Source organism: Pollicipes pollicipes, unplaced genomic scaffold (assembly GCF_011947565.3).
Source record: "Pollicipes pollicipes isolate AB1234 unplaced genomic scaffold, Ppol_2.1 Scaffold_6686;HRSCAF=7923_pilon_pilon_pilon, whole genome shotgun sequence".
NCBI lineage: Eukaryota > Metazoa > Arthropoda > Thecostraca > Pollicipedomorpha > Pollicipedidae > Pollicipes > Pollicipes pollicipes.
Genome location: NW_023596921.1, coordinates 33632166 through 33648086, shown reverse-complemented (window position 1 = coordinate 33648086; position 15921 = coordinate 33632166). Strand labels below are relative to the sequence as shown.

The following is a 15921-nucleotide window of genomic DNA, read 5'->3' as shown; positions in this document are numbered from 1 at the left end:
GATGTGCTGCTGCGCCTAGCGGCTCGCACGCTCGTGCCAATGGAATTCGCCGACCAGGGTAAGCCTGCCGACTACCCGTCGACAGATTTTGTTGGTCGTGTAGTCACCCGACCCCTGTTGGTCGCCGTATATGTACTTGAAATATATCCTCAGTTGTGTCTATGCACAGATCTCCAATGAATGATATATTGCTAATCTATGAGCAATATTATATACCCGACGCGCACGAAAGTTCCGAGGCGCATTTAAAAGTGGTCGTTCAGCAGCCGATAACGACAATTGCTTGCCGCTTTTCCCCGACGTCGGCAGGCAAGCTGCCGCATGTGAGACATTTATGTTCCTTTTCCGCTCGCTGTCGACGTGTGGTGTGGCCTGCGAAGACATTGCGTGCGCCGGCCTTTGGTTTTTGGCAAGTCGTGTGCGGGTTGATAATTCTTTGGTTGTTTTGTTGTGATTTTCCCGTACTCTGGTGAGATGTTTACCCGGCCGAGTATTTTTTTATTGAATGTTGGGTATTCTTCAATCGGTTCACATTTTTTAAAAGAAGGAAAATGTTCGTCGTGAGCGTTCTACGCGCGGCATAGAACGGACACAGTCAGCTCGCGTTAGCAGAATTGCTCAACTTTGCCCAACAAGCTGTTTCTTTTAAATTCAGTGCAATTTGGCCTGCCCTGGGTTTGGTACATATGTTTCCCAGGTTTAGTGCACAGATTTCACATAGGAGTGAATAAAAGTATGACACCATGGATGTAATTTTGGCAGGCCATCATTGCTCAATGTCTTGCATCCTGCTGAACATTGCAATTGCTTTAGCCTGATTGTAAGTATATATAAGTAGATAAAGAAACCTGGGTGATGTCCCATTAGGCTTCAATCAGGATGTGCTTGAACTGTGGTTAATTGGAATATCCACAAATGGCCATAAAGCAGCTGGCGGTGGTTTTGCTTCATACACTTATAGGATCCACCAACTTAAAGCAGAGTCCTGCTCATTCTCTGTCATATCTAAACATCATTGGTATCTCTTCAGACATTTCTTCAGCTTGTATGATGGCATCTGCCAAATCCTTGATGTTGTTTATGTGATACAAAACAGGATTTTGTAAATGCCATTATATAACAAACTGACTTCTCATTTATGCTAAGACCCTCACATAACTGGTTTTCCCCCTGCCATCTTTTCTGGTGAGTGGTATGGTTAATTTAGGAGGAAAAGCAGTTATGTTAGGGTTTTAGCCTAAATGAGAAGTCAGTTTGGTGTATAATGGCCTTCATAAAATCCTGTTTTGCATCACATAAGTATTATCAAGGATATAGCAGATGCCATCATAGAAGCTGAAGAAATGTCTGAGCAGAGATACCAATGATTTTTAGATATGCTTTGATAAGCAAGGCCACTGCTAGGAAAGTCATCACCAACAGTTGTGTGGATGTGAAGAAGATGATGCGTGATGGCTGGGAGGAGTCATGCACACATATGTTTGTAGAATGGCTCCATGATTTGTATTGGTGTGGAGTGATCTGTAAAACCTGCAATTTTTATCCAAAGGAGGCAAATTGACATGATGTGACAGTGGCGGCAGGCTGCCGCACATCTTGCCGCCCTGCCAGAGTGGCACCACCTGGGTCCAGGTGGACAGGTCGTTAGCCAGCGACGTTCTGAGTGGCGGAGTTGGAGCAGCACTGGCATTGCTCCTGGAGCACCCAGTCATGATGACGATCTTGTGACCTGCGCCGACAGCAAGTCGGCATTAGCGGTACTCTGGGTGGGGAGGGGGGGGGGGGGGGCAGTGCCCCCTGCCAGGGCAGTGCTCTTCATTGGGAACAGTGCCTTCTGTTAGAGCAATGCTCCCCACTGGGGCAATACTCTCCCCTGAGCTCGGCCATCTGGGAGGCGCTGTCCTCCTTCTCGGGGATCTCCGGACGGGTTCATCTCTAGTAACTGTCGGCCCGTTGCACCTGCCTGGCAATGACAGAGTCGACCCCCCTGGCCCAAGAAGGCGTCGACTCTGTTTCTACGCGACGTCGCTCTGTCCATCGTGCGGCGAGCGGGGCGGCGAGAGCCGAGAGAATCGGGCCTGACCAGCCGACCGGTACCACTCCTCGTCGGGCTCTGGATCGCCCCACTGGTGGCGGAGATGGCCGGAGCCGCGGCGGTGGACGTCCACTAGCTGCGCGCCGGCCACTGGTCGGGGTCGCCTCACCACCTGCACCAGGCAGGACGGAGCCGGTCCCGGTACTGTTCGCAGTGCAGCATCTCCAGCTGCCGGTGTGCTGGCGTCCCGTCTGCTGGGGGAGACGGGCACCCCGAGGCATGTACTCGCGCCGTGGCCGGCCCTCGCGGATTGCCGTCATTGTCTGCTCGGGACGATCTTCCCTTCCCGAGCAGCGGCAGCGTGGCGGCGGTCCTGGCGGCCGTCGCCAGGGCCCTTCAGAGCCGGTGGGCAACGCCAATGTAGGCGGCCGGTTGCGACACCTGGCCGCGAAACAGCTGCGTGACAACGCAGCGCGTTTCTCCCCCCCCCCCCCCCCTTCCCCCGTCCTTCCACGCCAGCCGACCTTGGACGGTCCGGCCCGGTCACCGTCGCTGCACCTGCCCGTCCGCCGGTCCGACCGGCTCCAGTCGGGGCTTCACTCGTGGTCGGTGCGGTGTCGAACCGGGCGGGCGGACTTCTCGCGCTGCTGAACGCCGCTCTGCCGCTTTCGGGCGCTGGTTTTACGACGCGTGTGACTACCGTCGTGCCACGTGTTTCAACGATCGGCGATCGGCGTGGTTATTGAGGATCAGGGTATCTGTGAAGGGCGTTCAGTTTTGTGGTACGTTAGCTGTCGATCTCGCCGAGCTTAGAGCACGGCCGCTCTCAGTCCCACCAGCGGTGCCGTGCATCTCAGACACTCATCAACAGGTCACCCGCCGCGTTTGTTTTGTCGGATGGCTAGACCATGGCTAGGTGTCAGGCCAGAAACGCCCTGCAGTGCCCAATCTGGGATTCACTGAAGTAATCCATGAACAAAATTAAAATGAAGTTAATATGTGAACTTGTCAAAAGGATGTATGGTTTATTAAAAGCGACTTATAAAACAACATACAAGTAATTGAATCCGCATGCTGAAACAGGTCTTGGGCTGTCGCAATAGCCTGAACAAAACTTGAAAATTTGTTGAATAATGGATTTGCGAAATGGATTCGCTTGTTTTGTTTCAGACCATACCAGCCGTGTGTGTGTGCGTGCTCGTGTGCGTGTGTCCGTGCTTATGCGTGCGGATGTGCGCGGGCGTGCGCGCGCACGTGCGCGTACTCGTCCGTGCCGCGTGGGCGTGCGTGTACGCGTGCGTCCGTCCGTCTGTGCTTGCGTGTGTACTGCGCGGGCAAACCGAATCGAGGGCGGGCGCTAACCTGTGCGCCTACTTCTGCAGCTGATCCGCCATGCGCTGCTTCGACCGCGTGCTGGACCCGCTGGACTATGAGGCCGGCATTCGGGAGATGCTGCGCGTGCTGCAGCCCGACTGGAAGCCGGACGCGATGAAGCTGCAGGTGCGTGGCTGCCGTTCGTCTCCGTTTGATGTATGTTGCGATGTTGACACCGGAACGCAGCGGTGGGAACAGTTATTCCAAACATGTTTATAATTTCACACACACACGCACGCACGCACGCGCACACGCAGAGCAGAGAGAGAGAGAGGGAGAGAGAGAGGAGAGAGAGAGAGAGAGAGAGAGAGAGAGAGAGAGAGAGAGAAGAGAGGAGAGAGAGAGAGGAGACGAGAGAGGAGGAGAAGGGAGAGGGAGAGGGAGAGAGGAGAGGAGAGGAGGGGAGAGGGAGAGGAGAGGGAGAGGCGAGAGGAGAGGAGGGGAGAGGGAGAGGGAGAGAGGAGAGGGAGAGGGGAGGGGAGAGGGAGAGGGAGAGGGAGGAGGGAGAGGCGAGGGAGAGGGAGAGGGAGAGGGAGAGGGAGAGGGAGAGGGAGAGGGAGAGGGAGAGAGGGAGAGGGAGAGAGGGAGAGGGAGGGGAGGGAGAGAGGGAGAGGGAGGAGGGAGAGGGAGAGGGAGAGGGAGAGGGAGAGGGAGAGGGAGAGGAGAGGGAGAGGGAGAGGGAGAGGGAGAGGGAGAGAGAGAGAGAGAGGGAGAGAGGAGAGGGAGAGAGAGGAGAGAGAGAGATGAGAGAGAGATAGAGAGAGAGAGAGAGATAAGATATATAGTATATATATATATATATATATATATATATATATATATATATATATATATATATCGCAGTGGTGCGTGTGCGTGCGTGCGTGCGTGCGTGCGTGTGCGTGCGTGCGTGCGTGCGGGCTTGCGTTGCGTTGGTGCGTGCGTGGTGGTGTACGTATGCATGTTACTGTATGTTATATTTGACGCTATGTATACGTTGGACGGACAGGCAGGCTCCCTGGCACACAGCCAAGATCCCTGCTTGTTGAAGGTAATTTACGACTTGTTTGTCGAGGCTTTATGTAAATGTTTTGCTGCCGCTTGTGCATATATTAAGTCTGACGCTAATGCCCCTGCTACAATGAAGTTATTGTTGCTGGTGCTGTTGTTGCCCGGCAGAAGTTCACGGGCCTGACCAACACGCTGGTGGGCTGCTGCCATGACGGTGACCGGGACGGCATGGTGCTGTTTCGCATGTACGGCGACGGCACAGACCTCTTCATTGACCGCGACGCCGAGAAGCGCAACATGCAGGTCAGCCTACTGCGGCTGCTGCCGCTATTGGTGTTGTTGCTTCTGCTGCTTCTGCTGCTTCGCTGCTGCTGCTGCTGGTGATGGTGATGTTGATGAGATTGATGCTGATGGTGATGATGATAATGAGGAGCGTAGTGACGTCCACCCGTAAACGTATGGATTTGTTCTGGAGTGAGCTTCCAATTTGCCAGGGACGTATCGAAGCCGGTGGGTTTCCTTTCCAGTGTATCCCATGAAATCGTGGCATGGCATATGAAGTCTTCAGCGCTATGCTTGCAAAAGCGCGGGTGTGCGGTGGCGTATGCTGACTTGGTTGCAGCGCGTATGGCTCTTATGGCCGGTGGCGCGGTCTGTCTCGCGGGCTGTGGCGGGGAGGAGGAGGCTCCACGAGCCAGTCTCAACTCCATGACTTTTGGACGGGAGACGAGCATTCTGCCACTGTGCCGCGGAAGCGCCAGAGGCTAGGCGTGTATGTGTAAAGTCTCGGGTAAGCGATCCAGCTTCATCCCTAATACACAAACACGTCGCAGGCAGGGTCGGCTTCAGATGAGGTCCGCAGTCAGACGCGTCAGCGTTGTTCTTGCGCAGTCTCGGCGGGCTTATTCCGGACATGATGGCGGCTGTTTCACTAGCAGTGGTAGACGACATGGGCCCGGGATACACCGCGTACAGTCTAGAACTAACCGGCCAAACGAGTTTGCTTGTTCTCGACAGCGGTGCTTCGGCAGTGCGCCCAGTGCACCTGGTAGCGACCAGCTCGGACCTTGACAGCATGCCATGTATCTTGGGGCGCTATCAGCGCTGCGCCTGTGACTAAGCCGTAATGCGGCTCGGGCTCCAGCTCCGGACGCTTTCTGCCGCTCTGTTGTTGTTCTGCCGGCGAGCGGGCTGCAGCTCAAGGTTGTTGCCCGGTGCCGCACCTGTTTACTGCTGGCGGCTGTCGCATACATTTCGCTGCTGCGAGCGTATCTGCTGTGTTTACGCTCGGGTCAAGGTGCGCTGGGATGATGGGAGGAGCACGAACCCGCGCGTGCGCCACGTTTTTTTGCGCTCCCTGGTGTGCGGATTGGGTAGCCATTTTATGTGGATAGTGTGTACTACAAAAGCACCGAGTGGGCCTGAATTGTAGACTTCTCCTTGTAACAGTGCAGAGGTCTACGCGGAAGCGACACTTGGCTCCAGAAATATTCCGACTACGTGTTGTGCAAACTCCAGTTCAGTCATCGGATTCGTTTCTTTTTATCCGGCTGTGTGTGCTGCATGACCGTATGCGCGATCTCATTAGTTTTTTGTTGCAGTGACATACTCGATGCTGCAAAAGGTCGCGCCGTCTCTACACGTACCGCCAAAACTGTTTGTCCCCGATGGTTCACTGCAATTCACTCATACTTTATCTCTCAAGCCCTCTCTGTGGTCCCCCTGCTTGCCCTCTCCGTGGTCCCCCGCTTGCCCTCTCCGTGGTCCCCCGCTTGCCCTCTCCGTGGTCCCCCGCTTGCCCTCTCCGTGGTCCCCCGCTTGCCCTCTCCGTGGTCCCTCGCTTGCCTTCTCCGTGGTCCCCCGCTTGCCCTCTCCGCGGTCCCCCGCCTGCCCTCTCCGTGGTCCCCCGCTTGCCCTCTCCGTGGTCCCCCGCTTGCCCTCTCCGTGGTCCCCCGCTTGCCCTCTCCGTGGTCCCCCGCTTGCCCTCTCCGTGGTCCCCCGCTTGCCCTCTCCGTGGTCCCCCGCTTGCCCTCTCCGTGGTCCCCCGCCTGCCCTCTCCGTGGTCCCCCGCTTGCCCTCTCCGTGGTCCCCCGCTTGCCCTCTCCGTGGTCCCCCGCTTGCCCTCTCCGTGGTCCCCCGCGTGCCTTCTCCGCGGTCCCCCGCCTGCCCTCTCCGTGGTCCCCGCCTGCCCTTGCCGTGGTCCCCCGCCTGCCCTCTCCGTGGTTCCCCGCTTGCCCTCTCCGTGGTCCCCCGTCCGCCCTCTCCATGGTCCCCTGCGTTGCCCTTCAAATCGCCATGCACCCCGCTCGAGTGGCGTCCGCTCCTCCCGTCTCCCTTAAGCGGCGCCGCGTGATCCCCGCCCCTCCCCTCAGATGATGCATCGGGCCGGCTGCGCGCGGCCCCTGCTGGCCTCGTTCCGCAATGGCCTGGTGTACGGCTACCAGCCGGGCCGCACGGTCACCAAGGAAACGGTGCGCGCGCCCGAAGTGTTCCCGCTGGTGGCGGCCGCCATGGCGCGCATGCACCGGATCCGTGCTGCGGGCGCCACGCCGCCGTCCGTGTGCCTCTGGGCCTCGCTCGACAAGATGATGGAGCTGGCGCCCTCGTCGTTCGACGACCCCCAACAGCAGCAGAGGTACGGCCGGGCTCGGACCGGTGTACGCGTGGTGTCATACCCCCGACGCTACGCCCGTGCCGTGACGTCATACGCCCATGTCGTGACGTCGCAGGTACTTATCGGCACTGCGCGGTCCGGCGGAGCTGCGCGCGGAACTGAAGGAGCTGCGCGCCGAGGTAGAGGCGCTGGACTCGCCGGTCGTCTTCTGCCACAACGACGGACTGCTGGACAACGTTCTGGTGACGCCGGACGGCCGCGCCTGCCTCATCGACTTCGAGTACGGCGGCTTCAACCACCAGGCGTACGACATCGGCAACCACTTCAACGAGTATGCCGGTGAGTGCACGTGATAATATGACAGGGCGCCGATGGGTGGTGTGCCCGACGCGTGCAACAGTGCAGGAGGACTTTGGGCCCCAGATTAGGGGCGGGGCTTAAGTCGGCAGTTTCAAGCATCCGGCTTCAGCCGTGGAGTGGCCGGCTGTAGTGGCTGCGCTTGCTTCTTGTAGTCGCGCCCAGCGTGGGTGCGTTCCCCCGCCAGACGCTGGGCATATCAAACACTGGCCAACGTCGCTTTCTGAGATCAGTTACTTCAAACGGCCTCTGGAAAGGTTGCACGTGCGCCTCGTTCGGAAACGCGCGTTCTGCCGGTTCTGTGCGGGCCGCTGTGAGGGCGTGCGTCATCTGGCCACGCGCGCTGTCGCTGTTCCTCACCGTTCGTGACATGCCCGGCTGTCACAGTTAAGCCATGCTCAAGCAAACGCGTCTCACCTTGTGAACGCGTGGTGGTCCCCCGTTGCTCGCCAGCGCCTCTGATGCAGCACCGGATACAGCCGAAGTCTTTCGTATCCGCTCCGTAGCGCTGCAGGTGCTATGGACGTAACGCTGTCTTACCACGGACAAGTCGCTTATTCCGTGGACCACTGGGCCTTTACGTGGGGGCGGCCAGGTTTGAGTTCCCCGCGCTGCGGATTCGCGTGCTGGCTGCCAGTGAAGTCCACGTGCCTGCTGGCCGTCAAGCGGTCGCTGAACTTCGTGGACCGCAGTGGGAAGATCCGCTGCCGCCCATCCCATGAACACTCCGCGCTAACCGCTTTGGACGCCGCCGAATGCAAGCTGACTGTGCCGCACTCTTGCCTCCTAGCACAAGCCCCCGCGTGTCGCGTGACGGTGGCGTGCCCCTGCTTCAGGTACCGAGGACGTGGACTACAGCCTGTTCCCGGGCCGGGAGCTGCAGCTGCAGTGGCTGCGCTGCTACCTCACCGCCTACCTCAACACCAGTCTGTCCGAGGCGCCGCAGCCCACTGGCCAGGCCGTCCAGCCTAGCGACGAGCAGGTCGAGCGGCTCTACGTGCAGGTCAGCGGCACTGGCGGTGCATTGCGGGCATTGCCAGGGATGTTCCGTGCGGCTCGTGGCGGCTGGCCTGGTTGAAGGCAATCGGAGTGTGACAAAATGGTGCGAGCCAGTTGAGGCCACCAAGCGCAGCGATCGGGGGTGTGACGGAACCCAAAACACGAAACCAAACGCTGTTGCTGTGTTCGCGGCAGTCTTTTATTTGATATGCGTGAGAGCACTGCGTCAAACTTACAAGTGTCCCGGCTTTCCGCGCTGGACGTGTGAAGGTGCATGCAACAACGGCGACGTCTTCGATGCTATTTTTTGATGAGTGTGCTAGGGTCGTATGTGTAACGTTTCCTTTATGCTTTTTCCTGCAGGTTATGAGTCATTAAGGAATTCATTACATAGCTGGCCAGTTGCGCGTTATTTAGCGCGTTGCTTTTTGTGCAATATTTATCAAGTGTTTTATATTTATCGTCCTGTTCGTGAACGTGGCTGTGGCCTAAACATGACACGGGGTGGTTGAAACATGGCTAATGATGTTGCAAAATATGACGGCATGGCCTTAGACACAATTTCACCACGTATCTTTATAAAGATAGGAATGCTGCTGGAAAAGACAGTGTGTGGTGTTTAGTTTAAGAGTATTTCTGCTTCATCTGCCTTCCCGTTTTTTCTTCCGCTGCTGAGTTTCTCAGTGGCGCATGAGCGCCGCCTTTGGGCGTTGATATGTGTAGGGTCGGCAGGGAGGTTCACTGAAATTCGGTTTAGCAGTGGCTTACGTGCTAACTGCTTGCTTCCAACATCCTTTTCCACAAGCTGTTGCATATTAGCAAAATGCGTTTGTCGTTTTTTCATTCTGGCATAGTGTGCAGGTGCATATTTACGTATTGGATCATCGACCACCGCGTTTTAAGAATATACCAAAGAGGGACACCTACGGCTAAGTTCATTGCAATCAGGGGCGTTTTTGAAGGTAGCAAAATAAGAATGTTCTGTGTCTGAAGGCTCTTTGGTGTTACTATGCACGTAAATCAAACATACTGTGGTGCTTATGATAAGGCATTTAGGTCTGAAGAACTATTAATATAAGTTGTGATTTTTTACTCATTTTTTATTTGTGATTTATTTTTTGTTTTTTTACTAATTTGTGAGCTACTTTTTTACTCATTTGTGAGCAAAATAAAGTTTATTGCCACCGGTCGATCGCCTCCGGCCGAAGCTTTCACTCCGACATGTCAAGTTGCATTCATTTCAGTCATATGCACCGTCCATAGTCATAACCGCGATTGTCGCTGTATCAAGAGCTGATATTTGGGAACGTTTTCAGACCAACAAGTTTTCACTGCTGTCACACTTCTACTGGGGCGTTTGGGCTCTTGTACAAACCCGGTTCTCCAAGATCGACTTCGACTATTTGGAGTAAGCTTTGTCTCTGAGGCAGAGTGTTTTGAAATGCGTCCTCTTCCGCCGCATGCTTGCCGTTTAACTGCATTGCGACAGTTCCCGTTCATTATTTTGGTTGGATGCCACCTGCCTTACCATTTTTGGCGATTTCATTCTTACAGTATCACTCGTTTATGCTATCAGCCATCAGATTTAGTTGCTGGCGATGGTATAGATCATGTGTCGTGCGATGTGCCCTACCTAACCTTATCAGTGTGCATTGAACGGAGTCACTGTTCGTAACCTTATGATTGCATTGGTCTGAACAGCCTTGAGATCAACGAAGGCTTACCTGAGGCGCTCCGTTGTACGATACCTTCGATTGCAGTGTGTAACGCGCTCTTCCAGTGTTCTTTTTTGCTGTGCGCAGTAACCGTCCACTTGGGGCGGCTGAAACGGTGCCGAAATCGCAGTATCGCCGTGCAGCGGTGTCTGTCTCAGTGTGCTGACGCCACCGCCGCCTGCCGCCCCAGGTACGCCATCATCCGCTTCTCAGAGTACGACCGGAGGCGGGCGGCGCTGGCGACGCTGTAGGGTCACGAGGCGACCCGGCCGACCGCCGCCCCCGCCCCCTCCCCATCCGCGACATTCCAGCCCATTCCAGGCGGCCGGTGTGGGCCGGGGAGCTGACGCCGGCCCGTGCTGCCCGGCCGGAGGCTGCAGGACGGGGACCTGAAGAATCGCCATGCGCGGGCTGGGAGAGGGCCGAGCCGTCTGGCCACGCGCAACCTCCGGGTGTTGATTGTGCGAGCTCATATCACCGATGTGTTCGACGGAGTCACCCGGCAATCGGTATCATGGTAGGCGGCGTCGGTTTGCATGAGACGCGTGATCGGATTGCGACAATTGCGCAATGCCGCGCTTCGGCGACGCCCACGATGGCGTACAATAATGACGTCAGTATTAAATTGGCACAATTATTAAGGTGGGGTTTATCGTGACTGCTGCAATATTGGATGACTTGCGAATATGGAAGCAATATCTGAGGACTTTCAAGTGGAGTGCTCGAAAGTAACTTCGCAGAATTATTTGAATCAAACTAAGACCTGCTGTTTTGGGGGGTGTTGATATATCAGAGCCATCTGTGTCAGCTGAGTTTGTCTTTTAACTAATTATATCCGTGCGTGCATCCGGTGGATGACACAGTGTGCTAAAGTATACGCCGCCGTAAAAATGGCGAGATGACTGATATCTTTAACGGGACGTTTTATGATCGCTGTCATGACATGGTAGGCAAAAATGGTTTTACGTGGCAGAATTGCCGCCTTCTATAGTCTGTACCGATAACAGTAAGGCAATTCTTGACTAAGCGTACGCCGTACTGGTCCCGTCTTGGTTCACAGAAGATCGCTGGTGAGGCCTGCAAACGGTTGGCATGTGTGCACGTGCAGTCTTGGGTTCTGATGCCGAGTGGCGAGGGTGGCCTCGACACCAAGACTTTGGAAATGTTCCGTGCCGCGTTTCAGACGAACTGAGCCATGTGCGTTGATCGACGCGCCTTAAACTAGATAGTAAGTGTATGCCGATGTACTTGCCGTTTGCATCGAAACATTCATCAAAAGTGCCTCGTGCTCGTGACTGCTGGTGGCCGGAGGGGCCATCAATACGCCATGTCATCACGTCGGCAAGAGAGAGCGCGCATAAAGAATGTAAGACCAGTATTAGTGACCTCTTGTGTGTTTCTTTGCTCCGTCACACATTAAGCCATTTTGAAAACACTTGGTGCTAAAGTGACAAGACACCTGTGACTATCACGCGTATGAGTCTGGTTCTACGTTCTTCACCGGGCAGTTAACTATCAGCAATGATGCGGAGGCAGTCTGCGTGTGTGATATGTGGCATAACAAATGATAGGTATGCTTCAAACCATCGCCATATTTTGTATTGCAACGGTTGGTTAGCGGTTCGGAAATGCGTTGAGATGATAGTAGGATTTATTCAGTTGCTGTTATTTTGCATGCTATTTTTCATCAGTTGCCGCAGTCTACGCTGGCTAGATGTTATGAGTCGAGTAGAATGTCCGATTTTTAAATATTTGACGTAGTATGTTGAAATCAGCAATGCCCGGTAACATCGGCCGACCTATTCTTGTTTTGTGGCGGGCTGTATTTTCTGTCGACCGCCGCTGTGCTGTCGCACTGATGTGTTGAACCATGCGGCTAACCATTCCAGCAGCACGACACTTGTGTGGGTGTGGTGCCAACAAACTTGTAACACTGCGGCCGCCGCTACAAACCACATGCCTTGCAATATATCTCCATGGGACTCACCGTTTCTTCTCCATCTGATAACAGTCCGTTATAAGGGGCCCTTCATGGCGAGGCCTCCTGCTGGCATTTCTGCAGCGCTCGGTTCCGCGCGAGATGGTCATGACATTTTGTCAATCCTAACTCTCAGGTGTGCTATGCGAATCAGAAACTTTCGCATCCCAGCGGAGGCGAGGTATCCCGCAGAGCTTTATGGTAGCGGGACCATGTGACGACGACAGTTTTTTAATATGCACGCCTGGATGCCAGGAACTGCCAGATATCACTGCCTTTACACACAGATTAACTCGGAGTCTTTCGTGGGATATTGACACGAAAGCGTGTCCGATTGTGGACAGGCCTTTGAAATGCAAGCTAAGTAATACCGATACAAATTGTAATTATGTTGAAACCCTCCGGTCAAGTCCGACAAGAAAATATCGTCTGGTTTGTCGAGAGGTGGACCTTCGTAGCTGCCTCCGCTCACGCCCCTCCCATTAGCTGGCCCTGTCACCTCCTCTCTCCTCCTCTCCCGTCTTCTTTCGATCCCACGGCCACCGGCAGCCGCATCCACGCGCTGGCCGGCTAGATGACGCCCTGTTCGCTCATCTCGTCAGCGAGCTCGAGCAGCAGCCGTTCCAGCTGCTGGTCCGTTGTCTTCACGGCCATGGCCTCCACCAGCCGGTCCACCAGCTGCTCGGGAGGGGCGCCCGGGTCGGCCCCGCTCGTGGCGTCTGTCGAAGCGGCGAGCGGCCGGTAATGGGCGAGGCGTGTTGGGAGGGCAAACAGCGGGAGGACAGACATTAAGGGGACCGCAGCATGATACGGTGTACTGGGAGTACAGCGGGGTTACCGGCAGGGCATGTTGTGTTGGGAGGACAAACAGCGGGGTTAACAATAGGGCGTGGTGTGCTGGAAGTACAGCGGGGTTAACAACGGGACGTGGTGTGCTGAGAGGGCGGACAGCGGGGTTAACAGGGCGTGGTGTGCTGGGAGGACAAACAGCGGGGTTAACAATAGGGCGTGGTGTGCTGGAAATACAGCGGGGTTAACAACGGGACGTGGTGTGCTGAGAGGACGGACAGCGGGGTTAACAGGGCGTGGTGTGCTGGGAGAACGGACAGCGGGGTTGACAACGGGACGTGGGTGCTGGGAGCACAGGCAGCGGCGCTGACAAGGGACTGAGCATACATGTGTGTCAGAGAGGTGGGAGGGGCAGACCGCATGGTGGGGAACGGATTTTGGTTAGCGGGTACCGCCACTACAAATAACGCGCCGGGGTATCACTCCGGGCGACGGAATGGGGGAAAGCGCAGGGCGCAAAGACGAGGGGATAAACCGTGGAGCTAACGGAGCGAAGTTCCAATATTCTGATGTCTACAGGCGCTGCTAAAGTGGGGCAGGTTGGGTCGCTGTAGATCACAAAACACCGCAGCACATTACAACGACGCAAAAACCGGAATGCCCTCTGGGCAGCAATGAACATTGCAGAGCACAACCTCGGACGTTTTGTGAGCGTCCATGGCCCGCAGGCCCGCGCTATTCGTGGTCACCTGTTCGACCGACGTTAAACAATTTACAGGAAGCTAAGAAAGAACACGAATTCAGGCGGGGTATTTTTTAAGGCCCTGTCGAACTAAATGGCTGCGATTGAACGCCGTCAGGCTCGGCCGTCCTCACCGTCGGCGGCCAGGGGCAGCACCACGTCGAAGATGACCCGCATGAGCGCCGCCTTCTTCGAGGCTTGGTAGTCGGCCACGAGCTGCTCGTGGCTCAGCCCCACGTCCGACGGCTGCAGCCCCGCCTCGCGCAGCGCCAGCGCCAGCTCGTCATGGAAGAAGCGCAGCACATCCGCGGTGTGACGGCGCCGGAACGCCGCGTCCGTGTTGTTCACCAGCACGGAGAACAGGTCCACCAGGAAGTTGCCGACGTGGCAGTGCTGCCAGTCGAGCAACATGACGCCGTCGGGCGCGCCGGCCGGCTCGTCCGCCGGGTAGCGGAACATCATGTTGAGCTTCCAGAGGTCGCCGTGGCAGACGGAGCGGAGCGTGCCGCCGCCGTGCATGCCGACGATCATCAGGTCGCGCGCCGACTCCTGCAGCGCCTCCAGGCGGCGCGCCGTCTCGTGCTGCGCCGAGTAGTGGCGCAGGAAGCCGACGTAGCCGCGCAGGCCGGCCCGGATCAGGTCGACCTCCATGCGCGGACCGCGCCACATGGTGCCGATCTCGAGCAGCGGCTCGCACAGCACGTCCCCCTCCGCGGCACGCCGCTGCAGCGCCAGGCCGGCGCCGACCGTCTGCGCCAGTGCCCGCACCACCAGCCGCACGTGCGCCAGGTCCAGCCGCGCGCCGGCCGCCGGCATGCGATACCCGGCGGCGCGCAGGTCGTCCATAACCATCACGACGCCGCCGTCGCCGTCGGTGGCGCCGTGGTAGTAGCGCGGCACGGGCAGCGCACCGCCGCGGGCGGCTTCCAGCGCCGGCACCAGCCGGTCGTAGAAGAGGATCTCACGCTCATAGCAGCGCGTGGCAAAGCAGAAGAAGCGGCCGAACGGGTCGTCGTGCGGCAGCTTGACGATGAGGCGGCGCTGCTCGCCGTCGGCGCCGGTCACGTGCACAGCGTACACGGCCGTGGCGTAGTTGGTACCGGGCGCGGCGCCGAGCGTGACCTCGAAGCGAAGCGGACCAACCGGAGCGCCACCTGGCCGCCGGTCCAGCACGAACGTCAGCCACTCGGCGGTGATGTCGGCCCGACCGGCCGGGATCAGCGAGGCGAGCTCGGCCATGACTGCGCCCGGTGTGCCGGGGCGGCGGCGGCCCCGGCGGCGGCGGCGACGCAGCTGCCCCCCGGGCTGGCCACGGGCGGAGCCTGCCGTCGGGCAGACTGCGGCCTGCTGCTAGCGGTCCTGCTGAGCGGAGTCTGGTAGCCGAGCTGGGCGCATCCGCTCACTCCAGGCAGACATCTGTCAGATGTTTGGAGCTGCTAAAGCCCAGACCATGGACGACATCGGCCCGCATGGTGTGGGACAGACCGCCCGCACGGCACGCCTATTCTCAACAGCGGTATTTAGCGCTGATGACACTAACCGGGACTGTCTGCGAGCGCACGCGACGCCAATTAGTCAGGTGCACATCCTGATCATCTGCTCATGTCCCATTTGCACATCAATCGCCGTCATTTAGGACCAACATAAGCATGTTAGCCAGGAGGCTAGCCCCTAACTAGCCCTTAAGATGTGTCGTTTTCCAGTGATCCGGTCTGTTTCATTGCTGCCGTGGCCGTCCATCTGCGATCTTTACGCCACCCAGGACTGCAGCACGGCGAGAAGATATATGGTGTGTGAAAATCGTCTGTCTTGAACTGGCATTCCCATTGGGGGCAGTGAGATTTCCCAGCAGGGGAAAATACGAGGACCTTAAGGAATGGTGACGGAGTGACCCATGTCTGATTCAAGAAAGAAATAATTAAGACGGCATCAGCAGGCAGGCACTGGATGGAAGATGGTGTCTACACCGGTAGTGCCATGCGCCACAATGACTGACCCGAAACGAAAACAGGAGTAGTGATCCCACTTACAATGACCTGTTAGTCACCAGTGAGATACCGCGGTTCAATAAAGTTGCCAGAATAAAATCGATGTGCAGAACGCTTTTGTGGACCGTTGCTTGTATGATCCTGTTCACATTAAGAAGGAAGAAGATACATGGCTCATGTTGAGTGTTGACGTTTGGTTATGGAGTACATCGCTATCTAATCAGCGCTTAGGAGAAAGGGACCTAGAAAGGTTGGGGCACTTTAGTTCAACAGAAACACTCCATGCATACTATACGCACGGGCACACGCATTATCGCCCACTCTCATCCGCAGTGTATAC

The 15921-nt window shown here is 56.7% G+C and overlaps 2 protein-coding genes across 3 annotated transcripts; one reads left to right on the top strand and one right to left on the bottom strand.

The window, feature by feature from the left end:
* The first annotated feature begins 379 nt into the window (after window positions 1-379).
* eas (ethanolamine kinase 1) lies at window positions 380-12070 on the top strand. Of its 2 annotated transcripts, none has more exons than XM_037230639.1 (8): window positions 380-469; window positions 3418-3535; window positions 4568-4702; window positions 6772-7034; window positions 7129-7352; window positions 8207-8373; window positions 9686-9777; window positions 10275-12070. In XM_037230639.1, the coding sequence occupies exons 2-8, from the start codon at window positions 3428-3430 to the stop codon at window positions 10333-10335; spliced, it is 1050 nt and encodes a 349-aa protein (XP_037086534.1). In that variant the 5' UTR covers window positions 380-469; window positions 3418-3427; the 3' UTR covers window positions 10336-12070. The 2 variants fall into 2 exon arrangements, with proteins under 2 accessions (XP_037086534.1, XP_037086535.1); XM_037230640.1 differs by lacking the exon at window positions 380-469 and adding an exon at window positions 2660-2817.
* LOC119107227 (uncharacterized) lies at window positions 11722-14367 on the bottom strand. Its single transcript, XM_037230641.1, has 2 exons — window positions 13728-14367; window positions 11722-12781 (listed from the first exon to the last, which is right to left on the bottom strand). Exons 1-2 carry the CDS (start codon window positions 14260-14262, stop codon window positions 12633-12635), a joined length of 684 nt encoding a protein of 227 aa, XP_037086536.1. The 5' UTR covers window positions 14263-14367; the 3' UTR covers window positions 11722-12632.
* Window positions 14368-15921: the final 1554 nt, after the last annotated feature.